The sequence below is a fragment of the Heterobasidion irregulare genome (assembly GCF_000320585.1).
Source record: "Heterobasidion irregulare TC 32-1 unplaced genomic scaffold scaffold_03, whole genome shotgun sequence".
NCBI classification, from domain to species: Eukaryota; Fungi; Basidiomycota; class Agaricomycetes; order Russulales; family Bondarzewiaceae; genus Heterobasidion; species Heterobasidion irregulare.
The window spans coordinates 2,060,458-2,086,381 of NW_009258199.1; the positions used below are offsets into that span (position 1 = coordinate 2,060,458).

A 25,924-nucleotide genomic window follows, 5' to 3' on the forward strand; every position below is an offset into this window, starting at 1 on the left:
TTGCAGGCTGACTAGGCCGGTTTGAATTTTGGTTTCTCCATGGCGACATCTTATGGCGGATGCATGTAACATCTTAATTGAACGGTTATGCATGAAAGCCGGCGAAGAAACTGAGATTGAACGCTTCGAATTCAAAATCCTCAATCAGGCCAACGTGTAATTTTGAAAGAAAGGTATGGAAAAGATGCACATTCTTTTACAGCCGGCGGTATACTGCAGACATGTATGTGTTCTCCGGTCTCCTGTGTCCCACAATTATGCTGAAATCGGTTCGTCAGATATCCACCAGGAATGATCTTGTATATCACTATTTGATACGTTGAGAATACTTGTCGACTCTATGCACTATCTTTGCAAGTTTGATGACCGCGGCAAAAAATATCACGGATCGGACTCAACGCGATTTGCCTGACCAAATACTGCACGGAAAGGACCTGAAGGCCGACCGTTATCATAACGCGCGCAGGCGCATGTTTGTGATTTCTTTGCAAGGGCTAAATCATTGTAGCTATTGTAATTTCTTGTTGCTGGTCAGTACGGAACTATCACCTCTCTTCTTTGATTGATACCTTACTTTTATCCACTGCCTAGGACAAGTAATTGACTTGGATAAGAAACATTGATATGACGGCGATGTGGGCTATGTTGATGATCCATTTGTGTGAAGACACCCTCACTTTCATCCTTTTGCTTGAACTAGGCGATCTGGACAAGATGCCTTATCTCCATCCCGTACGATCTCAAAAATCCATCGTCGACAACAGCTCTTTAGAGCCGTCATGTGCGAGTCCCTTCGACTCTTTTTCTCTTCTGCCATGCGCCGACGATAGCTATCGAGGATGTTCCACGTCCCTACACACCAAAATGTTTCGCCCAGTCTAATGCCTGGAAACTAGTATGTGTGCGTGGATGATCATTGTACGTATCTCTGCGAATCCATTGATATTCCTCTCATTCTACAATATGAAATCAAGGACGAACATTGGATTAGCAATATGTCCAACTCGCCATAATGTCTGTAATCCAGAGGTTCGACGTGGTCATATCGCTTGCGCCTCAATTAATCAATCAATACCAAACCCGACAATTTCTATCTGAGCCATGAAACTACAGGGAACTCCCAGTTTAGCCGCTCCTTGCTCCTCCAGTCCGTGAATAGTGGTGCAGGATTCAGACGACAGGAATCTTCTTTTCGCGCTGCTTGTCCGTGATGATCAAACCAAGGCTTCACTCGATGTCCTTTGGGTTCAAACAATGGCGTTTCCAAGGTCGGCTTGTGAGCAAGGCGTGCGTATTTTGTGTTACTTGATGACAGCATCTTGCAGAATTTTGGCCTATCATGCGATCGCCGCTCGACTCTGGATCATTCTGCTACGAAGCCATTCCGACCGATGATCCAGTAATCATAGTACCCGCTTCATTCGGAGGTGCATCCATACGATCGTAGAAATCACCGAGTGCGAAAATGATCAACGACTAAACACGCAAACCGGCGTATGTCGCCCAATACCTGGTTCAGCAAAAGCGTGCTTGCAGGTGTTCAGCCCAGCGTGTTCGACGGAAATAGTCACGACTAGATCCAGACGTTCCAACACGCCCCCGTCTTGATGATTGACTTTCTCGCGTGGTGGCAGGCATCTTATCGGACCGATATGTTCTTCAATACGCCTGACACTTATAACAAGGCAGGTAACAGAGATATGAATTTTGACGTGCAAGACTGTTTTTTGTGATCAAACAGCATTATCGGACATCGGATTGATATTGAAAACTTTTGATCGTAGAAGTGCTCGAGTCATCCGCTTGTTCAAAGCCCCGATGCTACGCTAGCGGTGTTGTCAAGAAGAGCCAAATGACGGCTGCGGGAGCCACTGCCACGCATCATATAGAAACCAAAATATACCTATCACTTGGCTATCGAAATTCCCACGTTGTATATTGGAGATAGCTCGCTGACAGTAGTGCATATTCCAGTTTCCCAAAAAGTCCATCAAGCGACATTTGCAGAGGCTCATACACTTTGGGCAATCTTACAAAGAAGTATGCCCTTCACACTACTGCTGACCTGTGCAATAGACTCCCCGTTCATCCAGGTCATAATTCCTGCAACAACCGTACTCCATTTCCAGGTGATAATCATGTCAGAGTCGAGGGCTGAGGCAACCCTGTCAGGATCTGTCGAGCTTGCGCCGCAGGTAACTTTACGCGACCTGTCCATGTTTTCGGAATGCTCGGGATTGGCTCCACGCTTGCTGTTCTTTGGGTGCTCTTATCCAACTCGGAGGTCGAGACTCAAGACAAGGAAATCAGCGTCCTTGAGAATCTGGAGATAAAAAGTGATGTCGATCTTCCTTTCACGACGTACCTGTTGCTCTCCAATTCTGTCCGGTACTATTGGATTTCTTCCTCAGTTCTTTGGAGTTCCGAGTACGTTATTTGAAATGCCCACCGTCTTCAGCTGCGCAGAGCCTTTCCTCGGCGTCGAGTCCACATACAGCGCAAGCCTGCAGGCCGCATACAGATTAGTCCAGTGCCGCAGGGGCCATCCACCCGCTCGCGGAGTCCACCATGATGGCCATGTTCTGCACCGGATCCGGGTTGACGTCCATGCGGAGTTTCTTGAGAACGCAATGCAGGGGCAGGTCGGCCGCGATATCGAAAAAGAAGATGCGTTCTTAGGGTGTCAGTGCGGCATCCTCGAGACACCTGGTGACTCGCTCGATTGTGTACATGTTGAGGGGTGAGTGTCGAGAAACACGCGTGGCGCATCCTCTTGTTCATGGGTTTTTCTTTTCGAAGCCATACGAAGTATGGCCGCACAGATGTGCAGGAGGCATTCAAGAATGATGCCAAGGTTATAAGGGTGGATGGTTATGACTCAAAATTTTGGCGGGCCATGACTGGGCCATGGGAATATTTGGTCAAATCTTAAGTGGGAGGTACGCTATGCGTTTGCAATGACACTCTAGTGCCTTTTATATGTCTATTGTGTGTGTCCATGTTATGCATCATCAAAGCCTTGCAATCGTCTGGTCAACCAAGGATCGGGTATGGGTGCTCGGTTGGCTCTGCCGGTATCGACGGGCGCCGATGCCGATGTCGATACCTACGGTTCCTCGGCGTTGACACCGAGGTTAATGCTGGCGGTTTGAACATCTTGTCTGCAGGAGAAGTGCAGGAGATCGCATCGCTTGGCGGATTTGAGCTTTTCGGCCCGTACGTAACGTATAGCCGGAAGTAGCCGACCGGAGGTAGGTGCACCGGAAGTCGCGGAGAAGGAAAAAGCTCGAGTCGACAAGATTATCTGCCTAACGAGGGTCTTCTATTGGCACGTTGGCGCCGCTTGAGGTCAGCACTGGAGACTCGTTTGCCTCGCATGTTCCTCGCGACTGTCCGGTACATGACATATGCGAATACGCGGCGCCCAGACCTCACTGCGGTTGTCTGCCGTCTTCGTGCAACTGACTTGACAAGCAATCTGAGCCGAGATATTTAAGGACATCACTAGTTGGTGCTCCGACACCTTTCATCCAGAGCACACCATGACGACCCCGATACCCCAGCCGCCTGCAATTCCGTTTCTAGGAAACCTTACGAATATCGAGAAGGAAGTTCCCTTGCGATCTTTCGAACTGCTGGCAAAGCAGTATGGAGATATCTATCGATTGAACGTTCTCGGTGAGACCCACACCATCGATATTCTGGTTCTTGCCCGTCATAAGAGTTAATTCTATTTCAGGAAGAGAGATCGTGGTCGTGACCAGCTATAAGCTCGTTAACGAGGTTTCGGATGAAAAAAGGTTCCACAAATCTGTTTCCGCCCCCCTTCGTGAAGTGCGAAATCTAGTGGGAGATGGGTTATTCACTGTACGTATCATTTTGACACATCACAGCTTCCAAATTGACGACAGACGATAAGGCATTCCAAGGAGAGCCCAACTGGGCCATTGCTCGTACGCATTCATTAATCATATCCTTCAACAAACCTTTGTGATTCCTATTCTAGATCGCCTGCTTATGCCCGCATTTGGAGCGGCTTCCATTCGGGGCATGTACGACGATATGGTGGACATCGCATCGCAATTGTTGCTGAAATGGGAGAGGTCAGTCTTCTCTTGATAGAGAAGGTTGTGCATCTCATCTATCTTTGGCAGATTTGGTCCGAATCAATCAATTGACCCCGCGGAAGATTTCACGCGTTTAGCTTTGGATACCATCTGTCTCACTTCCATGTCGTATCGGTATGCTTACTATCATGCCGCCCTGACGTTGATCCTGATGTTCCTTGCAAGCCTGAACTCCTTTTACACAGCGAGTAGTATTCTTCGGCCCTTTGATATGACTCTTCTCATCGTTTCTACATCATTGGCCCTTGGCATATACAGGATGATGTTCCAAGCTTCGCAAAATCCATGTTCAGCTTCCTCAAGGAATCGAACATGCGTGCCAATCGCCCTTCGTTAATCCAGGCGATTATGTCGGGTACCAACGCAAAGTACCAAGAGGACATTAACGCTATGACAGGACTTGCGGACCAAAGTTGAACCATTTCGCTCCTTACGACAATAAATACTAAAATCGGCACGTCCGTAGTTGTGGCGGAGCGCAAGGCGAATCCGATAGACAAGAACGATCTGTTAAATAAAATGTTGCTGGGTAGGGATGCCAAAACGGGCGAAGGGCTGTCGGATAAAGCCATCACAAATAACGTGAGTCGAGTGCTGTCTGCTGTGCTGAAAAACTTGAAGCGACATCCCTTATTTAGTTGTTGACCTTCCTCATCGCTGGTGAGGCTCTTGGCATTCTTCCCATTCTCGTTATTTCTCTAATCATCTCTTCTAGGACACGAGACAACTTCAGGTCTGTTTGCTAAAGCTCAATCAAGAAAGGTTTACACTGAAAGCACGCTCAGGAACCCTCACGTTCATCTGCTACTACTTACTCAAAAACCCCGAATGTATGCGAAAGCTCCGCGAAGAGGTGGACGACGTGTTGGGCGATCAGCCCGTCCAACTGGGCGATCTCAGCAAACTGCCGTACCTCGTTGGTGAGCAGCTATTGCTTCCACACAATATTTCGTCACGCTGACGGCGGCGGGCGCCACTGTACCAATACATTGCCGTTATTGTCTTTGCAGCCGTTATGCGCGAGACATTGCGCCTTGTGCCTCCCGCAACGATCCGCACTATGACACCGAACGAAGATACGACACTGGGTGACGGAGCATATGCCGTCAAAGCTGGTGTCAGTATCGCTATCCACACCGCATGGGCGCAGAAGGACCCTGCGGTATGGGGAGACGACGGGGATGCATTCAGGCCTGAAAGGAACCTTGACGGAAAGTTTGAAGCACTTCCGGTCAGCACCCCTTCGGTCCGCTTTACCTACGAAGATCTCATACGTTTTCTTCACCAGCCAAATGCCTGGCAACCGTTCGGTTTCGGTATGCGCGCCTGCATCGTGGGTCTTTCTCTTTACACTTTTCAAGTCCAGTTCTGCAACACTGTGGGGCTGACTGATATTACCTTAGGGCCGTGCCTTTGCTTGGCAGGAGATTCTCATCCTCATGGCGAGCATCGTCCAGAAGTTCGATCTCGTCATGGATGACCCCTCCTATGATTTGCGACTGAAGCAAGCGCTCACCATCAAACCAGATGGGTTCTATATCCGCGCAATTCCCCGCGCTGGGAAACATGCCTTGGTCGCTCCACGCTCGTCTACTTTGTTGTCGCATGGGACCGCTGTTTCAAAGCCTGTGTCGGTCTCCAACAATGGCGCGCAGAAGCAGCCATTGTATGTGTTATATGGGTCAAATACGGGTACCGCAGAGTCATTCGCGCAAAGGATCGCCAGCGAAGCTCCTACGCATGGTATTTGGACATACTGTCGCTCATCTGTTAACCAACCTAACGTGCGAGTTCAGGTTTCAAGGCTACTTTGGGCACCCTTGACTCGGCCACTGAGCACATTCCTACGGATGGTCCCGTGATAATAGTGACTGCATCTTTTGAAGGTATATTTGAAATTGAACTTAGTCTACAGGTATATGTACTCATTCGTCATAGGGCAACCTGCGGACAATGCTGCTCACTTCGTGGAATGGCTAACAAGTACCAAAGGCAACGAGCTCGCTAACGTTAAGTTCGGCATCTTCGGCTGCGGCAACTCAGATTGGGTGCAGACATACCAGCGTATCCCGACGCTTGTCGACGACCTTTTCGAGAAGCATGGCGGACACCGCTTGATTGAGCGCGGCGTCGGTAATGCAGGCGCTGGTGACTTTTTCGAAGCCTTCGATGAATGGGAGGCTGGGTTATGGCCGATTTTGGCGAGCGAGTACCAAACAACGCAATCAAAATCTGTTGTAGGACTGCAGATCAAGACCATCGATGAGGGTACTGTCCGCGCCACGGCTCTGCGTCAGCCAGATGCTGCACTCGGCACTGTCGTTGAGAATAGATTGCTGACTTCTGCCACTGCTCCTGCTAAGCGGCATATAGGTAAATACAATTGCGCTCCCATAGTATTTTTCTGTTGACGACGACCCCTCTAGAATTCAAGTTGCCTAAGGGTGCAACGTACGGAGCGGGTGACTACTTGGCCATGTAAGTGGAAGATCCCTTTTCGAGCTTCAAATGATAATAAGTATATGTCATACAGCTTGCCAATCAATCCCATACGTGACGTTCGTCGTGCAATCGCTCGGTTTGGTCTTTCCGCAGAGCAGGAGGTCAGTGTTGTCTTCACCCGCATCGATGCGTGCTGACCTGCCCTGCCCAGATCATCATCACATCTGCAGGACCCACGCCTCTTCCAGTCGATAAGCCAACGAGCATCTTTACTATTCTCTCTGGATATGTCGAGCTCTCGCAGCCTGCTACCTCGCGTGACCTCCGTGTTCTCACTGAAGCCACAGAGTCGGAACCGACTTTAGCTAAGCTCAAGGAACTCACTTCCAGCTATCAAACCAAAGTGCTTGCGAAGCGGCTCAGCATCTTAGACATCCTGGAAGCTCATCCTGATATTGAGCTGCCCTTCAGCACCTTCTTGCACATCTTGCCGTCCATGCGCATTCGGCAGTACTCCATCTCCTCCTCTCCGCTTTGGCACCCAGACCGCGTGACGCTGACGATCAGCGTCCTCGACGCGCCTGCGATGTCTGGTCGGACGGAGCCGTTCTTAGGAGTCGCGTCGACGTATTTGGCAGATCTCAAGCCTGGAGACCGAGTACAATTGAGCGTGCGCGCGTCGGCTGCCGCGTTCCACCCTCCTGCAGACCCGACAGTCCCGATGGTTATGTTCTGCGCCGGCTCGGGCCTGGCTCCTATGCGCGGATTCATTCAAGAGCGAGCGGCCCAGAAGCAGTCTGGTCGCGATGTCGGCTCTATCTTGCTGTTTTTTGGGTGCCGAAACCCGAGCGATGATTACTTGTATTCTGACTCAGATCTCGCAGAGTGGGTGAAACTCGGCGTTGTGGATGTGCGTCCTGCGTTTTCGAGGGCGTCGGACCAGTCACTTGGCTGCAAGTACATCCAAGAGTGAGTTTCTGCGACATGTCTGATCTTTTTTAGCTGGTTGTTCATAATTTTTTCCAGCCGGATCTGGCATGATCGCGCAGATATCTCTGAAGCCTTCAAGAAGGACTCCAAGGTATGTGTAGGATATACGCCAGCCTCGCTCTCTGAACTGACTTTGTTGCAGTTCTTTACTTGTGGTTCTGGGAAAATCGCGGTCGCGGTCAAAGAAAAACTCATAGAGATCATCAAGGATGGAGGAAAGACAGCGCCGGAGGAAGCAGTGGAGACATTCGAGAGAATTTCCAAGGGTAGATATGCAACTGATATATTCGAGTAAACGCTCTTAGAGCGCGTGTCAGAGTTCAGATATTTTCTTGTACGAACCGATGTCATGCTTTGAACTACAATATACCTCTCGATCGCGTCGCGTCCAGATACATGATTCTCCTTTCCTTTCCCGTCACGTGTAGACGCGTCTACGTCTGTCTACGTCTGTCTTCTCGACACAATAGTCACAACACTCCGAAGCCTTTCACGCGGATCCACAATCTATATGGCCATTTTGGAGGAATCACCAGAATCCACGCCAAGCGATCAGCAATCTCTTCTCCAAACGCTTCGCATTCCTGCTGAATACGCCCGGTTCGAGGCTCTTGGGGACAACGAGATATATGACCGGCTAGATCAATGGAAAACGAATGCTCTGTCGGCGCTCTCTACTCTCCGCGAACAATTGAAGCTTAATAGTCATCTTGGTACGGAGCAGCAGGCTGACATCGCATTTCACGCTGCTTCATATATGGGAGAAGTTGGGGAATGGTCTACTGAGCAGATGCATGACATCTCAGTCGGTGAGTTCTCTCTCCCCTTTTAAAGATCAGTTGACCGGAGCTTTTGAAACTGCACAGATACTCTAGAACTTCTCGGAGAACCTGACATCCATGTGTTAGAGCGAACACTGAATCACCACATCAAATCCCTCTTTCGTGCAAACCCCCATCCTTCCCTGAATGCTAGTACAGGCCGTAAAATATCACGACAAGCTGGTGGCCCTATGGCTGCCCAGGATATATATGAAGATCAGCTATGGAAACGAAGTCCAGGAGTTGGAAATGCTTTATCATGGTGTGTGCAGCACATTCACGTATGTACCACTCCAAAATACAATTCTCTCCGCGGCGCCTAATCTCCCTTTATTGATGGTGATGAGGTAGACTGAAATGTATGAGCGACTTTGGGGTCTAGTCGTGCCGCCCATCATGATCCTGCTCGACGACTACGAGGTAAAATACAAGATCGAGGGTATTCATATCGTCGAAGCATTACTTGGAAACGCGCCCCCAGATCTTCTCAAACGCACAGGTATCTCTGACCTTCTGTTCTCTGTAAGTGCCGTTCTCTCGCTTTACAACAAAATCGCGACCTGACCTAGCACCAGTCTTTGCACCGCGCACTGACGTTCTTACATTCTCCTTATACTCCGACCCTTTTGCGCTCAGCAATACCCGCCGCCGTAAATCTTGTGCAACGTACTAATTCTGGACCTGCAGAACGTTTTTCTCGATTATGTTCGCTGCTTGGGGACGGCATCATAGGCAGCGTGTGGATGTACGGGTACCACGATCCAGGCGCTATTGAAGCAAGTGTAGAAGTCTTACCGATCATCATACGAGCACTAGACATCGGGTCGGTGAGATATCTCAAAGTGAGTGGCTTTCTCCCGCAAGCCCACTGAAGCGGCCGGAGAATCGCTGACTACAGGGTTCATAGGCGCTGATACCACAACTAATACACCCATTGTATCCGAACCCCGGCAAACCGCCCGAACTGTCCTTGCAAATGACGTCCCTCCGAGCATTGATATCTGTTATTCGAATATGTGCACCGAGGATGCACAGATGGAAAGGGACCATCCTAGAGGCGAGCGCCAAATGTTGGGTTGCAAACGCAGACTTAGGGCTTCATGGGAAAGGTATATCTATTCTGCGGAGAACATGCGTCTCAGACAACTCAATTGTTCACATTGTCACCACAGATGTCGTGGATTTGAACAAAACCCTTCGGAAAGTGTGTGCAGAGCTTGCGAGGGTATGTCCATCCGTTGTCAAAGTAAGTCAACTTCGCTCGTTACCGACCTTGAGGGCTGACACGATTCCTAGGACTATCAGACACTTATGACAATTGACCCACAAGCGTTCAAAGGCCTCGTCGCCGACCTCTAAAACCTCGCTTTACAGCTGCATTGCCTTTCCCATACATCCGCGGTCGCCTTATGAGCAATGACCGAGTCCTACTTTTGACCTTCAAGCCTTGTCTAGCATATGCTCAGATTGACGGCCTTTATGGAACGTGACCTCTAATTCTGATAATCGTATCTTGTCTGTACAAAAAGGCCGATATGCAGAAGATACGGTCCCACATGTTTGTAAGGTTTTGTTGTTACTATCAGGGGTAGTAGCATCGTTGTACGTTCTCTAACCATGAGGTGCATATATACGGCCAACCATGTGCAGTGTTACAATATACTGTAACCAAGACTTGATTCACATAGCCAGCGCTCAAGAGGGCGCTTTGTGTCAAATCTGACATTATTCGAAACTGTCACACTTGAGGTTTGTCAATACCAAGACCGTCTTGACCTGCCCTTAATTCATCTAGCATTGCTAAGTTAGGTCACGAACTTGTTGCGCCACTACGCCGTCGACTTACTCTCCTCAGTGATCACTCGGACAACTTTACTCCAGTTGAAATCTTTGCATTCAAGTTGTATTGTCCGGGAATAGATGGGAATAGATGGGTCAACGTCACCAAGTATTCGTTGTGGCACAAGTCATACCCAAAGGCACGCCTGCTGACTCTCACAGTCAAGGGTATCAATGTATAGTGGCGCTGCATCACCAATGGTGTTATGGGCGCCTGCCATTGCTTGCTACTCGTCGCTTTTTAACACTCTTGAGAGTTCCTGAAAATGCGGAGATCGTTCGTTGGGAGCTTAACGAAATTCGAGCCAATTGGGAGTCACTAGACGACAATGAGAATCTTTGTCCATATATCGCATCTTTACTCGTGTCGTGCTGGTCGGCATCTTTGGAGCCGCACAAAACCTATGCCACTGGGACGAGCTGTCATTTATTGTCACCTTTCATGGGTAGTGGGGATGGAGGTGAGACAGTGCATTCTATTGCCGGATATCAGGTTGCTCATCGTATTGTAGACAACAATGACGGGATCACTATCATCGACATTACAGATTGTCAATCTCCTGCTTACTGCTTTGTATCTGTGGGTTCCATGGAATCAAGGGTTCGCGTCCCTTCATGGAGGCCATTGACGGCTGAACGGTACTGTCGCGCGTACTATCCACGTCCTGATCCAGAAATTCTTGACCAGGATGATGAGGCTCGCCGTCTTGAGGAGAATGTTGTTTCTATCATTGCATCGCTTGATAATGAGACTGTGCTTGATTACAGCGTGCTCGTGGATACCTGGCCTACGGAATACAGGAAGAAAGTACTATCTGCTTCTCCCGCACATGAGGCACCCACACTCATTCCTAGCCTTATTGAGATGTCCATCGAGCCTTCCATCGCTTCCGTCATACAAGGCGGGGACACCTCATCAATGCGGAGCGTCATGGCGCAGCCTGACAAATGCCCGATTGTCAGGTCCAAACTCAAGGAGCTTTCCCCTTTCCCCGACGAGGCAATACCCTTATTACTCGACCTCCTCAGATTAGAGCTTGAACTGAATCCCAAGCTCCTCGATCTGACGTCTCTGTCTTTACACACAGCCCAAATTCTTCGACTTCTCACTTCGTTTGAGTCCATCGAAGATCTCAATCTGTCTCACAACTACTTGGTCGATATCGAGACCGTCGAACAGATCCTTTCCAAGCCTTTAAGACGTATTGTTCTTCTTGGCTGCTCATCTTTCGACGACGAAGACGTAGCTTCGCTTCTTTTTGAGAAACCCGAACTCTTCCAGTCCCTTGACGCGTTCATTCATCCGTATTTCTTTTCACCGCATCCGGATGCTCCGAACGTTTTTGCTATTGCTTCTATGAACATGGGCCGCACCCCGTATTGGGTCTCCGTCCCGTACATCAGTCCTTCCCGTGTCGTCCAAACCTTGATCGACATAATCACAGCACTCTTGGAAGACAATTTGATCCTGCGCCATAGTTTCGCGGTGGCAGCTGGTATCTCGGGCTGGCGCGGGGACGAAGAGTCTTGGGACAAACGGAGCGTTGTCACTGTCCCATCGGTTCGACATTGCCCCAAAGAAGGTTGGGCATTTTTCATTTCAGTCGACAAACTCGCCTCTACGATTTTTAACTCTGGGTGGGCTTTTGTCGATTTATCAGAGTCCGCGACAGCCAGTTCCAATCCGGACGTCTCAAGTATCGTTGAAGAGGACTCACAGCCTGTGGAGTCTACACAAGAATCAAAAAGCGCCCCTTCCTCCTCTGCTTACACTGTGTATGGCTTGCGAGAATTTCTGAAGCGATTTTCTATCGGGCGTGTTCCCGCCCCGGAGGATAATATTCAGCGCCTAGAACAGTTGATGATTGATGCAGATGAAGTATTTAAAACTCAACAGGCGGAAGCGTTGAGGCCAACACTGCCCCCACCGATGTTTGATATTCAACAGGCTCTTTTCCAACAACTGCAGGGGGTCTTTGAGCAGGCGCACAAGGATGGGATATTCAAACAGATGACGAGTGAGAATGTTGCTGGATTCATAAGAAAGGATGACCCTCGAGTCTCTCTCTTGTGATACTAGTCGGGTTTCTAATGTAGAAGATGTGCTACGAATATACTGTAAGTTAACTGTCATGCAGCAAAGATCGAAGAGCCCTTGATTTTTGAAATCATTTGGATCAACCTCTGAGAGATTGTTCAGCGAATGCGTTGAAATCATTGCAGCCTACGGGACCGCCAAGCATGTAGGCTCGGACACAGCCAGTCATTCCCAATTCCGCCGCTCCGCTCAGGCTCCGACAAGGTCTTCGTGGATTAGAGCCAGCTCGGCTTGCCCGGCCGTAACGACTTCGACGAAAGCGCGCCGTGGCATTTCAAAGCCCGCTTGGCCTATTCCGCTTGGTAAGCACGAGGCTATCGAGTATGGAGCCCGTTATCGAGATGGCGTTATTTGGCACTGTTTAGATCGACGCGTTGGTCACGATGCAAACGACGTTCAGCTCTTTGCCGACAACGTGTTCTCAGTCCTTTCGTGCACGTCCCCCATCCAATCCTCCTCTTCGTCGCCAGCAGCGCTGCCCATGGCTCCTAAATGCGAGCCATTGTGTCGATTTGGCGATAGGTACGCCGTGTCGATTTCATCCTAGGAACGACGTAATCAAACGGTCCTCACGTCTCCTTTGGGCGGCTCTTTAACACAGACTCTTCTTCACTACATTTCCCCACCCTCCACCAAAGGAGGATTCTTTAAATGAGGTTGCAATACCTCTAGCTGCACCCAAGATCCGCGGTACCTCTAGGAACGGCCTCGTAGCGTCCCCTGACGAAGATGCTAAATACTACTACTTCACCATCGACGATCAGCTCGTCTACATGTCATTCTTTCAGGATTGGGGACCTCTGAACATTGCTATGGTTTACAAAGCATGCATATACATCCACTCCCTGCTTGCGGTGCGTTATGTCTCTGGTTCGCTTCATTTTCCAGTTTCTCACGTGCAATATTCATTGCGAAGGATGAAGAGTTGTCATCTTACCGGCTGGTGCTTTACACGTCCGATAATCCTCAGAGGAAAGCAAATGCTGCCCTCCTTATTGCTCTCTTCTCTGTACGTCTCTCTATTATCTGCGCTATCCATAGGCATGAACCACGGATTTTCACATGTCGATTAGTTGATTGTGCAACAACGCGCGCCATGGGATGCCTTTCAACCAATAGCTGAACTGGAGTTCATGCCTTTTCGCGACGCTGGCCGCGGACGCTCAGACTTCAATCTCAATATCCAAGACTGTCTGTGGGGCATTTACAAGGCAATGCAGAACGGACTCTGTGACTTGAACGAGTTTGACGTCAATGACTACGAATTCTACGAAAAGGTTGAGAATGGGGACTGGAACTGGATAACTCCCAACTTCATCGCATTCGCATCTCCCGTTGATCCTGTTTGGCTAAAGGGCCACAAGGATAAGGAGCACAGCAAATTGGACGCGCCACCCTCTTCACCGATTCGGCAAGCTGCGTCGAAATCTTTGGCCCTTCAACGAAAGCTTCCTACCCCTTTCGTGAACTGCTTGGAATACTTCGAGCAGAAGAATATCAAGCTCGTCGTACGGCTTAATAATGAACTCTATGATCGCAATACCTTTATGGAGCGGGGCATCAACCATCTAGAACTCTATTTTGACGATGGAACTAATCCGACGGACGAGATCGTGAGGCGGTTTATTGATGTATCCGATGAAGTAGTTCAATCAGGCGGGGTGGTCGCTGTCCATGTAAGTGTGATGTGTGCTCCTTGTCTTCGCGCTGACGCAGAATTGTGTAGTGCAAAGCAGGTTTAGGTCGTACAGGTACATTGATTGGCGCCTATCTCATATGGAAATATGGATTCACAGCAAGCGAGGCCATTGCTTTCATGCGCATAGTCCGACCTGGTTGTGTTGTAGGTCCACAGCAGCAGTACATGTACTGCAAACAACTTGAATGGTCGAAGTGGGCCGCAGTCGATGAAATGCGCAAAACTCAAGTGTCTGCCGCCCTCGCGTCGGCCACAATTGTCGCACCTGCGACACCCCCAGCGGAAACCGATGAGAACATCCCAATGGATGCTGTGTCGACAAACGCGATCACGACCCCCTCAACTCCTTCACCCATCCTGCCACCTGTCACCCCAAGTAAGCACGTCGCTGCTGCCGCGGCCAAGGCCAAATCGATTGTTCCACCAGGTCAACCGCGCAAAACGCCAAACGCCAAACGCCTTGCCGTTGATTCCTCTGACGAAGAGGCAGACGATGCATTACCAGCCCTTGGAGCTGCACCCTCTATTCGTCAGAACTTACGCTCGCCTACAAAAGGGGTCGCGCATGTTACTGCCTCCGAGCAGCGTCCAGCGAGAGTGACGCGCTCAACAGCAGGAACACTTGCATCACGTAGACCAGGAACGGCCCTTAGCGCTATCTCTACGAAGGCGAATGTGAGTGGTCAAACGTCCAACAAGATCCCGCGTCTCGCGAATGGCAACACTGGCCGAAACGGGACATCGTCCAATGGCACCTCCATTACAAAGTTACCTCCAATAGCAGTTGCCGCACCCGTCCGTCGCTCACAACGTGCACCCTCCCCCACGCCATCACGGTTGCCTACTCTGGTGCCATCCAAGAGACCACATCACAACTCGGTGAGCTCGCTTGGAGCAATTGTCGGAGCTACGACACTCAAGGTAGCGCAGGCTACCACGGCGACGAATGAATGGATGAAGAATAACGCCAATGCAGTGGTGAAACCAGGAAACAAGAGTGAGCGCCCTGGCTTGAGGAGCGTTAGAAGGCGGAGAAGTAGTTTCAGCGCAGCAGATGTGGTTGCGTGACAGTCTTTTCACCCGAGTTTCTTGTCTTGTACCACTCCGCATATCTTCATTGATTGGCAAAATCTCACCCTCATTTTCTTGTATCTTCGCTTGGAACGGTTTCGGTTTCTTGATTAACTATTCGTTGTCGATATTGTTTTCACACATCTGCAGCACCTTCATCTCCCCTGTCCCAGTCAACCGCACCCAGAACCACACCCGACGTCCTTGATACCTTGCATGTTCCCGTCCCCAGTCCCATCACTCCCCTCCAGCATCGTTAATCCCTCTCTGTTTTATCCACGCAAGCACTGGATAGCCCCTGCACGCTGTATATGAACCTCCCCACGCTCTCTACGGTTCACGATTGTATCCGCGATACTTATGTTTTGAATTCGATTCTACTCATATATCTGCGCTCCGAATTTTGTATAAATATAAGCTATCCCTGCAATGTCCTCGGCTTCAGCCTCAGACCTTTTCGCCATTACATTTTTCGAAATCTAGTTGCACATTTTGAGATAACACATACTTCGAGAGAACATCAAGCACTCGATATGAGTGTCATAACACGGCGTCCTTCGCCGAGTACTTGTGTACACATTCGAAGAACCACTTGAGATCATCCGGATCAACTCCTGGTGTGATCCCATGCCCCAAGTTCGCAATCCATGCCTTGGGAGTATTAATGCCTTCCCCCTTGAATTCCTTGCACATCCGCTTCACCTCTCGCTCAATTGCCGCCCGACCCGCATATAACACATTGGGATCAAGATTGCCCTGGAGTGCGATGGGTGTAGCCTGTACGGCACGACGAGCATGCGAAGGCTCGACGCACCAATCGATGCCGAGGACGTCGTATCCAGCAGTAGCACACTCGGCAAGGGATAGGTTCGCGCCTTTGGCGAACAATGTGATGGGTACGGCGGCGACGTTGGCAGCTGTAAGGCGGGAGCGGAGAGACGTCGATATGTATTTGAGCGAGGGCAGGGAGAATATCGCGAAATCATGGGGAGAAAGCTCCCCGGCCCACGAGTCGAAAATTTGGAGGAGCTGACATTCACGATGCGTTAGTAACCGAAGAAGATGTGAGAAAGGGCTGAAAGAAATAAAGGACAAACCTGAGCGCCGGCCTTGACCTGGCCAAAAAGGTAGTCCACGCAAACTTCAGCAATACGCATAAGCAGCGCCTTCGACTCTTCTGGATACTTGAATAACCACGTCTTTGCTTTCTGGAAAGTCTTGCTCCCGCCTCCCTCTATCATGTACGCGAAGAGTGTCCACGGTGCACCACTGAACCCGATCAACGGAACATGGCCTTCGAGTGCCTTGCGGGTCTGTGTGATCGCAGTGAAAACGTAACCGAGTTCTTTGTTGACATCGACATTCTCGCGCAGCTTCACAACGTCCGCGGGCGTGTTCAGAGGATCGGGGAAGTGCGGGCCCGGGTTCATGAGCACTTCCATTCCCATAGCTTGCGGGATGACGAGGATGTCACTAAAGATGATTGCGGCATCTAGAAGACCGGCATATCGACGAATGGGTTGAAGGGTAATTTCGGTTGCGAGGTCTGGTGTACGGCAGATCTCAAAAAATTCATGCTGTGCGCGCACTGCACGGAATTCTGTAAATCAAAAAAGACCATCAAGGCATAAGAATAGAGGAATCCCATTGATGCAAAACACGTACCTGGAAGATATCGTCCTGCTTGTCGCATAACCCATACGGGTGCCCGCTCCGTCTCCTCGCCTGCAGAATAAAAGAGTCAGTCAGGGAACAACCATTTCCAATGACATGGGCAAGAACCTCTAGCAGCCCTCAACAGAAGATCGTTTTTCAAAGGAGGGAAGTCTGTGGTAGACATGATTTTGTGTAGTAACAAAGGTTGTTGCGATCGATTGGGATTGAAATAGAGACCAGCAGTCAGGCCTAGTAGAGCAGACGCTCCTGTGCTGAGCATATATTTCCAGCACTTCCCAAAACTTGGTCAAAAAATACCTGTATAGGACGCAGAGATTGAAGGAAGGGGACGTTCAACGCAAGCGTGTACGGACCCTGGAAGTCATTGATGGAATCTGAATGTAATCTAATCTGATACCAATAGTTTCCCAAGCTCGATCGCCCACTGCCTGCTGCTTGATTGCTCCTCGTGGCCTACAGCTCGCAGCATTCTCCCTCGATTGCCACCCGGTGAATTCGAGGACACGTTGTCCAATCATGTCTATCAAAAATCCTAATCAGCTTGTGAACGAGTGTGTAGCAGCCTCTTGGTGCCTTGTGATCCATTTTCCATGTCGACAAAGGTATTTGATGTGATAGGTTCAAGAAATCTGGCGAGTTCGACCGCCTCCGACGTGAGTTGTTGACCCACTTTCAGCAATCCGTGCGTATATAAACCGGTGATCATTTTCTCAGTGTTGCTCAATTGACTCTTTATTAGGATGGGATGGGGCCTTTCATGGCTCGTGTCGAGGATGTCGCCCAAAAACGCCTCGACTCTGATTCAAAGTTGCATTACATGTCTCCCGAGGTGGTTCACCGCGAGCTCTTGCAAGAGCTTGACAGGTAATGTCAACTGTCATTTTCAAAGCCTGCTGTGAACATGCATACCCTGGTAGATATCCCATCATTGAACGTGCCCTCGCAGAGCTGCAGATATTTTCAGATCCAGCCTTCGCAGCTGACATTCAACAATCGGTCCAAAGAATCTTGAAGCAAGATAGAGGCAAAGAAATAAACAGTCAGCCTTTCATGTCCTTTCTATTGACGCGATGACGGCATACCTTATCAGAGGAGGGTGAGAACAACACGGAGCAGAGGTCGAAGGACGAACAGGCAAGTTCCACTGGGAATGGGGCACAGACTCCCAGGAGCATCGCCGCTTCAGAATTATTTGTAGCACAGCCAATCGAGTCCCAGATTAGTGGCACGACTGCTGCGACCTTGGAACCCTCAATCAGCGTACCTAAGATCAACAGCGCGGTCGAACTCATGCCGGTGTCTCCCGAGCAATCTCCCGAAGAAATGGACACGACTGACTAGAGTTGGACATAGCACTCCATTTTGTATCAATATAGCGCTTTGTGTTTTGCGTTCCTTCAACGTTTAGCGAAGACTCGCGACGAGTCGACCCAGTTGGGAGAAAGTATACTTATTGCAACATAACACGGGTATACCCAAAAAGTATGAACAATTGCGGTCTATGGTAACGACTCTGATTCTAGCCGAGTCTTCCCACTAATCACCATACAACACAGTATGCACACGATCTCTATTCTGCTTTCTATCGTCAAAGACTCTGATGATCTTGCTTAGAGTCTATCGCTGACTACTCGAAGAGAGTCAAGTCCATCGTTGGGATGAGCACACTTGGCTTGAAACAGGATGAAACGCTTACCTCTAAGTCCTTTGTGGACCCGGCATCCCGATCCCTTGTGAACTCCCTCGTCGTATCAATTTGGATGGCGATATTGTTTGTCGGCTGAGTCATACAAGTTTGGACGGGCGATAACCAGAAAAATATTTAGGCATACCTTTTTCAAACCCGGCACATCGACCGTGCGCGGGATGCTCTGCAGTCCAGATAAAGACATGTCATCTGGGCTGACTTTCTGACGAATTGACTTTCGTGCATTGAGTGTCGCTAAAAGTGAGTTTGCGTAAACTACAAAGAATGTCAACTGGCTCAATCATATTAGAAAGTGTGGCGATTACGCACGACGGCCCAAGGCGAAAAAGAAACATATATAAATGAATGTATTAGGAAGAGCAGCAATCTGATGCATCCAGTTCGTCAGAGGCGCGCAACAGGCTCGAAGAGAAAGATGCAATTTACACTGGCCAACGAGCAGATGGCATCGATGCTTTGGAGAAAGAGATGATGGGTTGGCATTCAACATACGAGGAAGGCAGACCGTACCTTGTTAGCAAGCCAGTGTTCACTGTATACAATATCTATGATATATAACATTGGACATCGCAAATGAAACACAACGTGTGCCGCTCACCAACTTGTTGATGACACTGTCTGAGCTATTGCAAAAAATCATCATAATATCCGGGTCATCATATAGCCAAGTCGGTGTTGAGTTGACCATACCGTTTGAAACCTGTACGTGATAGATGCAACATTGAAACCAAAGACATTGCAATCACGACGTCACTCGCTGCTGTCGTAGCATTCACAGCCATAGAGAGCCCTTTGAGTGTATCGAGTTGCTCGTATGTCTTCATAGGCAATCTAATTCGAGTGATCAGCAAAAACTTGGCAAGTTCAAACGAGATTGATAATCACGATTTGCCGACATAAACTGCAATACAGATACAGGATCACGTCAGTTCAGCAGAACGCCAAGCAATGTTCGGGCGTACCAAGTGTGACACCTTTCCAGGAAAACATCGGGGTCAGTTACTACTCAGTTACTGGGGATGTACTAAGCGTGCCCACGTACAAAATTGCGCAAGGACTAGAGCAGCCACCAGGCCTGTAAGCATGATATTCTTGTGGCTCACTATAGTATTATGTCAACCAAAAAATAGGAGGTAATGGGGACAGATCTTACAGTTATATATTCGGATGGTGAAGAAGCTGGCTGCAGATTAAGCACTTAAGGAAATCCAGCGCTCAAGTAAGAACTTCACCATTGGACGACAAAAGCAGTAAAGCCATTGAACAGAACTTCAACCTGATCACGCAGATTGGAGTGATATAAAAGAGCAACCGATGAAAGCGTACCAAGAGGCTCCTGTGGTTGGCCATGAGTAAGTGTTGATTGTGGAGGTCAAAGTGTACATACCACACCAGCATACTTAGGTATTGAGGATCGGCATAGTGTGTAACCAGATACGTGTAGACTCCAAAGCCATATTATAATCCGCGGAATGAGCGAGGGATTGCACAATTCTCACCTGTATGCGATATAAGAACTTGGTGGACGGTGTCGCAAATCCATACAGATAGGACCTATCAATCATACCTTAGTGAATCGAAATGGAAGAATCAAGGGCGACTTACCAGGCCTTTGAGCCGCCAAGTATCACTCCCATACGTGTGATAGTAGTGCCATGTTTGTAAACAGGTGACTGTCGTGATCTTAATTTCCAATCCGATCGACTGAGAAAGTAAGGCTAGATACCTCCGTATAATCTGCACGCATGAAGAGTATTCAGCACAACGCCCGTGAGTTGATGATAGTCGCTTACACTGCCGCGACAACGACACCGATAAACGTGGCGCCCAGCCTACAAACCCTGAAGTTGGCACCCTAACTCAAGATGATCAGAGATTGAACAGACGGACGTAGCGTCAATGGATGGGACTGCTCCAGAGCTTGCCATTGATGGGTGAAAGGGGTGATATGAAGCAGCAGAATCAGCTGCGAGATATAATGTCTCCTCCTGCTCAACAATACACAGTCGACGTGCACGCAGTACTTATACTGGTCCCATGGTCGCCGTGGATGTAGCGCCCAAGTCTGAAATTGAACGTAGATACTTCTAAGAATTGAAAGACGCGTGCGCCTCCAAGGACGTAGGGCATCTCATCTTCCTGATGGTCATAACGAAGACTTCGCGAAGATGAGGGCGAAAATCTCAGGTAAGCATGCAGGCTGTCGCCGTCCTTCAGCCCAGAAGCTTAACATACGCTGCGTCATTGGCCAATGAGAGCATATCATCGGAGAATGAGTGGAAGTCACGACACACATACTTGATCCAATCAAAGGACGTATGTGAAGAACTGTATGAATTCTTCTGCTGAAGTTCTGGCAGGTCATGCGAATGACAATCGTCATGATTTCCAAAAGACGTTTCCGAAAGCGATATACGTGGCAATCTCCGCGGGAAAGACTGGTAGCGGCTACATCTGGTTCCAGCGTCCAGTGATATTCCACCAGTCTTATGAAGGTATCATCCCTGAGTATCCAACAGCTGCCCACAGACGCTCGGGCTTAAGACTTGAACGAATCATCGAGTGATCTTGCTCTCATTGGATAGATTGAAGCCATGATACCGCGTGGCGCCCTAGCAAAAGTTATCCATTGGCTCCATTGTAAAGGCACATTACAAAGACATAATTAAGAGTTGCATACCTAGAACTTTGTATAGTGGAATATATAGTCGGATTCATGGTATGAAGACGGTGTTTCAAGAAAGGCCCATCAGTATCTTCCCATGTCTTCACATTGCAGGAGCTACGGAGCAAGGATGAGGATTGACATGTATGTAAATATGTCATAAGTATATGTTGCCTGCCTTCGATTGGCCTCTGGAACGCCGAGGGTAGACCGGTGAAGGAGAAACTCTGACCTCCACGGAATTCCGAGCATCAAGCAGTTACGAACCATCGACTCCGAATCCGCATCTTGGCGAATAGGCAAACGGACTTTATGTAATTTGACCCTTACCCAAATGCAGCCGAATGCTTACGATTTAATATTCAGCGCAGACGTGATCATCAACATCTTACGATCACGGCAATCCGCCAAACGACGAGAAGCGTGAATGCACGGGGCACGTACATATGCGTGCAACAGGCAAGCAAGAGAGCAACGTGATATGGCCAAGCCCCAAAAATGGGCATTACCATCCAAACTTGTCATAAGTTTGCGTAATTGCTACTTTTTATTCAGAGGCCGAAACCCCATTTTCTGGGGGGCACTCAGGTTCATGATTGGTTGTTATCTGTCCTATTCCAGGCTCAGAAATGGTCTTAATGAGTTTTCTTGGCGGGATTACCCTCTTGAGACATATAAGGTAAGGCAGATCAAGTGATTTGAGTTTTACTTGTGGCCTGTTTCTTAACAACATCTATGGGCACAAATAATGACGGTGAGACTCGCATCTTCGCGTAGCATTACATGTCGCTCATGCTGTTATGTTCACATTCAGTCAACGACAGCCAAATTCATGACATTCTCGACGAAAAAGAGTATGCTTAGCAAAATGTGTCGGCGCTGGAATGTTTTGGGCGTATCCGGTAGATGCCGAGATCTCTGCTTGTTGTCCGCTCCCCTCTCTCCAGTCATACGCTGTCTGGATCTTAAATTCGACGCTCCGACTAAATCCTTTTTTCCAAAGCTTGGGCCTCTCGTTATGAATCTGCATTGCGTGCACCTCAGGGTTTTTCCCGGGATAAACCGTGGATAATCCCATGGATATAAATGAAGCTTTTGCTTGGGTTTATTTGTAGAAACTACCGAAAACAAAAACTCAAGGTTTATTCGATATTTTATTATGGGATAAAATATTGGATAAACCTTAAGCTTTTGTTTCAGTGGATAAACTGGAACAAAAACTTTATCTATATCCATGGTTTTATCCACGGTTTATCCCGGGAAAAACCTAGTCTACATCCAAATCACAAAAACTTGCGGGTAGTAGGCATTTCAGCTGGAATTTGATATCTTTTGAAGCTCAACTTGTTCACGTGCAAGGTAGCTCACGTGCTAGTCAAGAGAAAGCTCAAAATATCATTTATAGGCAGTCCTGATGTGCAATAACAGATTAAATATGTTTAGAAAGGTAGGGGGACCCGAAACAATAGTTAAATAAAAAAAATCGAGCACAACGTACGTTGTTTTTGGCGGGACTCGAACCAACAACCGGAGCAAAACAACGGCGTCTGCACCAACTCACCTATCGGACCAAACGAAAATATGCTCAGTAGGGACTATCTATGTAGTTGGTAAGCTTTACCCACCTATGAGTCAGGTTGGGTGACGCATGGCCCGCAAAGTTCATCATTTTAGAGAGGCTAAAGCCGAAATGCGGACTACCCGCAAGGATTCATCATTTGGAACCTTAACACAGAACGACTGTAATCTTCTGTGTTGGTCAGCCACGGAGACTAGGAAAAACCCTGTGGTGCACGCAGTGCTGGTTGAAAACAGGCTCATGTTGAGAGAACAGATGAATTACCACCAAAAATTACAATACAAGTGTATATGCTACTACTACGTTGCCCAAGGTCGTAGCCTCGGACCCAGAATGAAAACACGATAAAGATCAAAAAGAAAAAGATCGAGAACAGTTTTTGCGCAAAAGGAATATTGGTTACAGAGTGCCATCAGTTGTCATCCAACAAGCTGACTGAATTGATGACGGTGCGGGCTTTTTCGTTACGAGGGCTGATAGAACATTTGAATGGTTTGGGGTGACTAGGAGGGACAGTTCACCTCAACTCGGCGTAGTCTGCGAGAGAAGACATACCTGATAGTGCCACTGGTGTAGTCGTTGACAGGCTCGATGACCACACCGTTCTCAACCTTCTTTGTAATGTCGAACAGAGCCAATGCCATAGCACAGGAGATAAAGATGGACGCATCTGCTAGATTCAGGCCTAATCGCACAACGTTTAGCGATGGAGCGCAAACCCGCAGAAAGAATACACACCTGGACAGACGCTGCAGTATCAAAGAAATTTAGGTCAATACCGAAACTTAAAATCATATAAGCATATCATGCGTGCACGCACCGTCGACCAAACCCAAAGATGAGGGTCCTGGGATCCTGTTCCTGATTTCGACTCTTCGATGCAATGAATCTATCCGGGTTGAAAGTCATCGGGTCCTTGTAGTTTTGTTCATCATGTGTGAATTGCCTGAGGTTTAAGAACTTATCAACAGATGCTAAGAATGAAACGATAAATACGGTGCCCACCAAATATTTGGTATGACAATGGACCCGCTGGGGATTAGATACCCGTCATGTATATCGTTCTCCGTGAGACGGTGTGGGACACCTGGCAGAATTCAGCATCGACTCGGAACGGAATGGCTCTGAGCATGAAAAGAAGTAACCCACCCAGTGGTGTAACGGGATTCCAGCGCAGAACTTCCTGGACCAAGGCATCAACGTAAGGCAAACTGGCCCGGTCGCTGTAGGTAGGAATTCGATCTGTCCCCACGATCGAATCCAGCTCTTGTTGTGCTTGCTTCTGTGTATCGGGGTAGAGGGTCATAGCTAGGAAGAATGTGTAGATCGCGGATACCGTCTGGAGAAGACTGTTGTGTAGTTTTTCCATTTCCATTATCGATTATAGAACATACCGTGTCAGCACCACCTGTATGGCAGCGTGGGTGAGTACGTCTCTCACTGCACTTGGCATAATTCTTACCAGAATAAAGCGATGCGGCAGCCCATTTGAGATGCTTCTCTTGTGTAGGTGTTGGCTGTTGCTCCAAATAGCCCGATGTGAAGGAAGGTAAAGCAGTTCCTGCTGCCTGTAGAATGATGAGCCGCCGAAGTCGGTATTTGGCGTGTAATTCAATCTACCATTTGTTGCTTCACGAATTCATGGGGCATGTCGGCCATTCTTTTCAAATCGGCATTCCACTGTTTTGCGGTCTGCTTCCAACCGGCTCCCGGGAACCAATCGGGTACATGCCGTACTTTAAGGGCACGAATCAGTAAGACTATAACTGTCAGCTTGACATGGGTATGAAGGACCTACAAGCAGGAAGGACGTCCACCAAGAAAGCACCCGGCTCGGTCGAACGCGAAAACTGGTCTGTCGCAGTGTCTGCATTAGCGATGAAGGGGTCATTGTGCTCCTTAACATGATATCCATGCGAGATGTTGAGAATGATGGCACCGGCAGTTCTGCGAACAGAGCTGATTAATTCAAAAGGTTCGGCATTAGTGCGCTCGAAAAGGCAACGTGCTTTCGGATGTGGTCCTGCAGATCTTCCGGATTCTCAAGGATGCGACGCAAAAAACGATGTGTTTCCAGCTCCATAATGCCGTGGAAACGTTCGATATGCGTTCGAGTTCCCATGAGGCCATGGAGCATCTTCCGATACTCCCTGAAGCGATCTCCGTAGGGAGTCAGAGCCAAGGTCCATTTCCAACCAACGATCTCGCTGCCCATCATGAGGACAGGCCGGTCAGAATAGATCGCGCTCTTCTTGTCCAGCATTTCCATAGCGATCTGAACAGAATTGATGATGATGATTGGCTGTCCAAGGACCTTGACAGAGACGAGGCCGCCTAGTAATCATGTCAAGGTCAAACTAATAGCGACAAACCACAGCACGTACCCCATTGTTTACCCCATCGAGCAAATGTCTTCCATTCTTGAGACGACGGCATCTCTAATATATTCCCGATGATTGGCAGGCCTTTGGGCCCAGGTGGGAGAGGTGTTGAATAGCGAGAGGAAAGAATGCGCTTGAGGAGGTAGATCCCAAGTAAGGTAAAAGACAAGTCAAGGAAGGTGAAGGAGTTAGCCATGATGGAAGGATTGGAGGCAACAAAACAGTGCGATCACAACTTTTAAAGGCGACTGCAGCAATCAGGCGCCGGTTAGTCAGGTAGCCCACAGGGAATGGGATGTCACGATCAGAAGATTGGCACTTCGAACCCTTCAGAGTAGCACTTCAGGACAGGTGCATCCTGATGGATGCGTCCGAACCCTGTGCGCGAGAATTCCATGAGGGTGATCACGATCATATTGCGGTCGATTTTGCGAAGTATACATCGGCGAAACGGCCATATGCACGGAACGGACAACTTCTCTGTATAGAAGCCGCTCGTGGGATGTACTGGTACCTAAGTCTTACCCCCGTTGGTCTAGGAAGGTTTGAGATTCCTATTGGCTAGTATCGGCTTGCGTTATCTCGTTAGTTGGGCGTAACAGACGTACAATTAGCGAAGCGCCTCGAGGTAGGTTTCTGAAAGGTCTTGTGAATGCTACCCTTGGTTTTGCGACATCCTGCAGGAGGTATGGGCGCTGGATTGGCTCATTCGTGGAGGCTAAGCGATGCAACGTGGAGGATGGATAATGCAACTAGATTGATCACGGGAGAATTGGGAACTGGAAGTTCAGAAACGTGTGATGGTAGGAGTTTCGAGAGATCCGAAT

At 48.7% G+C, this 25,924-nt stretch overlaps 9 protein-coding genes across 9 annotated transcripts; 6 read left to right on the top strand and 3 right to left on the bottom strand.

The window, feature by feature from the left end:
• Positions 1-2,227: 2,227 nt before the first annotated feature.
• Positions 2,228-2,932, top strand: HETIRDRAFT_102999 (uncharacterized protein; the record flags this gene model as incomplete). The annotated part of the gene is made up of 3 exons (XM_009545819.1): positions 2,228-2,427; positions 2,459-2,740; positions 2,800-2,932. The coding sequence occupies 3 exons, from the start codon at positions 2,228-2,230 to the stop codon at positions 2,930-2,932; spliced, it is 615 nt and encodes a 204-aa protein (XP_009544114.1).
• Positions 2,933-3,542: 610 nt separating this feature from the next.
• On the top strand, positions 3,543-7,854 carry cpr1 (bifunctional P-450:NADPH-P450 reductase; the record flags this gene model as incomplete). The annotated part of the gene is made up of 20 exons (XM_009545820.1): positions 3,543-3,678; positions 3,740-3,867; positions 3,920-3,953; positions 4,007-4,103; positions 4,155-4,241; positions 4,293-4,311; positions 4,386-4,539; positions 4,594-4,709; positions 4,766-4,787; positions 4,843-4,860; positions 4,913-5,047; positions 5,138-5,358; positions 5,416-5,460; positions 5,531-5,870; positions 5,924-6,034; positions 6,066-6,500; positions 6,554-6,605; positions 6,661-6,730; positions 6,781-7,538; positions 7,596-7,854. The coding sequence occupies 20 exons, from the start codon at positions 3,543-3,545 to the stop codon at positions 7,852-7,854; spliced, it is 3,237 nt and encodes a 1,078-aa protein (XP_009544115.1).
• A 195-nt stretch (positions 7,855-8,049) lies between these two features.
• Positions 8,050-8,977, top strand: HETIRDRAFT_408514 (uncharacterized protein; the record flags this gene model as incomplete). Its single annotated transcript, XM_009545821.1, has 4 exons — positions 8,050-8,368; positions 8,426-8,661; positions 8,732-8,904; positions 8,958-8,977. Coding segments are annotated over exons 1-4 (724 nt in total), but the record flags the coding sequence as incomplete, so codon positions are not given.
• Positions 8,978-10,310: 1,333 nt separating this feature from the next.
• Positions 10,311-12,293, top strand: HETIRDRAFT_416134 (uncharacterized protein; the record flags this gene model as incomplete). Its single annotated transcript, XM_009545822.1, has 2 exons — positions 10,311-10,680; positions 10,732-12,293. 2 exons carry the CDS (start codon positions 10,311-10,313, stop codon positions 12,291-12,293), a joined length of 1,932 nt encoding a protein of 643 aa, XP_009544117.1.
• Positions 12,294-13,090: 797 nt separating this feature from the next.
• Positions 13,091-15,032, top strand: HETIRDRAFT_381977 (uncharacterized protein; the record flags this gene model as incomplete). The annotated part of the gene is made up of 5 exons (XM_009545823.1): positions 13,091-13,171; positions 13,234-13,326; positions 13,391-13,993; positions 14,044-14,895; positions 14,947-15,032. Coding segments are annotated over 5 exons (1,713 nt in total), but the record flags the coding sequence as incomplete, so codon positions are not given.
• Positions 15,033-15,474: 442 nt separating this feature from the next.
• Positions 15,475-17,089, bottom strand: HETIRDRAFT_381980 (uncharacterized protein). The gene is made up of 5 exons (XM_009545824.1): positions 17,062-17,089; positions 16,870-17,010; positions 16,753-16,812; positions 16,185-16,687; positions 15,475-16,116 (listed from the first exon to the last, which is right to left on the bottom strand). Exons 2-5 carry the CDS (start codon positions 16,925-16,927, stop codon positions 15,628-15,630), a joined length of 1,110 nt encoding a protein of 369 aa, XP_009544119.1. The 5' UTR covers positions 16,928-17,010; positions 17,062-17,089; the 3' UTR covers positions 15,475-15,627.
• A 288-nt stretch (positions 17,090-17,377) lies between these two features.
• On the top strand, positions 17,378-17,838 carry HETIRDRAFT_47313 (uncharacterized protein; the record flags this gene model as incomplete). The annotated part of the gene is made up of 3 exons (XM_009544913.1): positions 17,378-17,446; positions 17,504-17,628; positions 17,682-17,838. Coding segments are annotated over 3 exons (351 nt in total), but the record flags the coding sequence as incomplete, so codon positions are not given.
• A 677-nt stretch (positions 17,839-18,515) lies between these two features.
• HETIRDRAFT_63165 (uncharacterized protein) lies at positions 18,516-20,447 on the bottom strand (the record flags this gene model as incomplete). The annotated part of the gene is made up of 18 exons (XM_009544991.1): positions 20,363-20,447; positions 20,266-20,304; positions 20,199-20,209; positions 20,078-20,145; positions 19,972-20,026; positions 19,860-19,917; positions 19,799-19,808; positions 19,705-19,748; positions 19,626-19,651; positions 19,515-19,574; positions 19,435-19,446; positions 19,358-19,373; positions 19,163-19,303; positions 19,071-19,095; positions 18,983-19,017; positions 18,899-18,926; positions 18,782-18,839; positions 18,516-18,727 (listed from the first exon to the last, which is right to left on the bottom strand). The coding sequence occupies exons 1-18, from the start codon at positions 20,398-20,400 to the stop codon at positions 18,516-18,518; spliced, it is 936 nt and encodes a 311-aa protein (XP_009543286.1). The 5' UTR covers positions 20,401-20,447.
• A 2,511-nt stretch (positions 20,448-22,958) lies between these two features.
• Positions 22,959-25,594, bottom strand: HETIRDRAFT_458197 (uncharacterized protein). The gene is made up of 12 exons (XM_009545825.1): positions 25,101-25,594; positions 24,726-25,050; positions 24,515-24,663; positions 24,337-24,452; positions 24,179-24,284; positions 24,111-24,124; positions 23,866-24,055; positions 23,722-23,803; positions 23,537-23,662; positions 23,455-23,465; positions 23,272-23,401; positions 22,959-23,219 (listed from the first exon to the last, which is right to left on the bottom strand). The coding sequence occupies exons 1-12, from the start codon at positions 25,291-25,293 to the stop codon at positions 23,129-23,131; spliced, it is 1,533 nt and encodes a 510-aa protein (XP_009544120.1). The 5' UTR covers positions 25,294-25,594; the 3' UTR covers positions 22,959-23,128.
• Between the last annotated feature and the right edge of the window lie 330 nt (positions 25,595-25,924).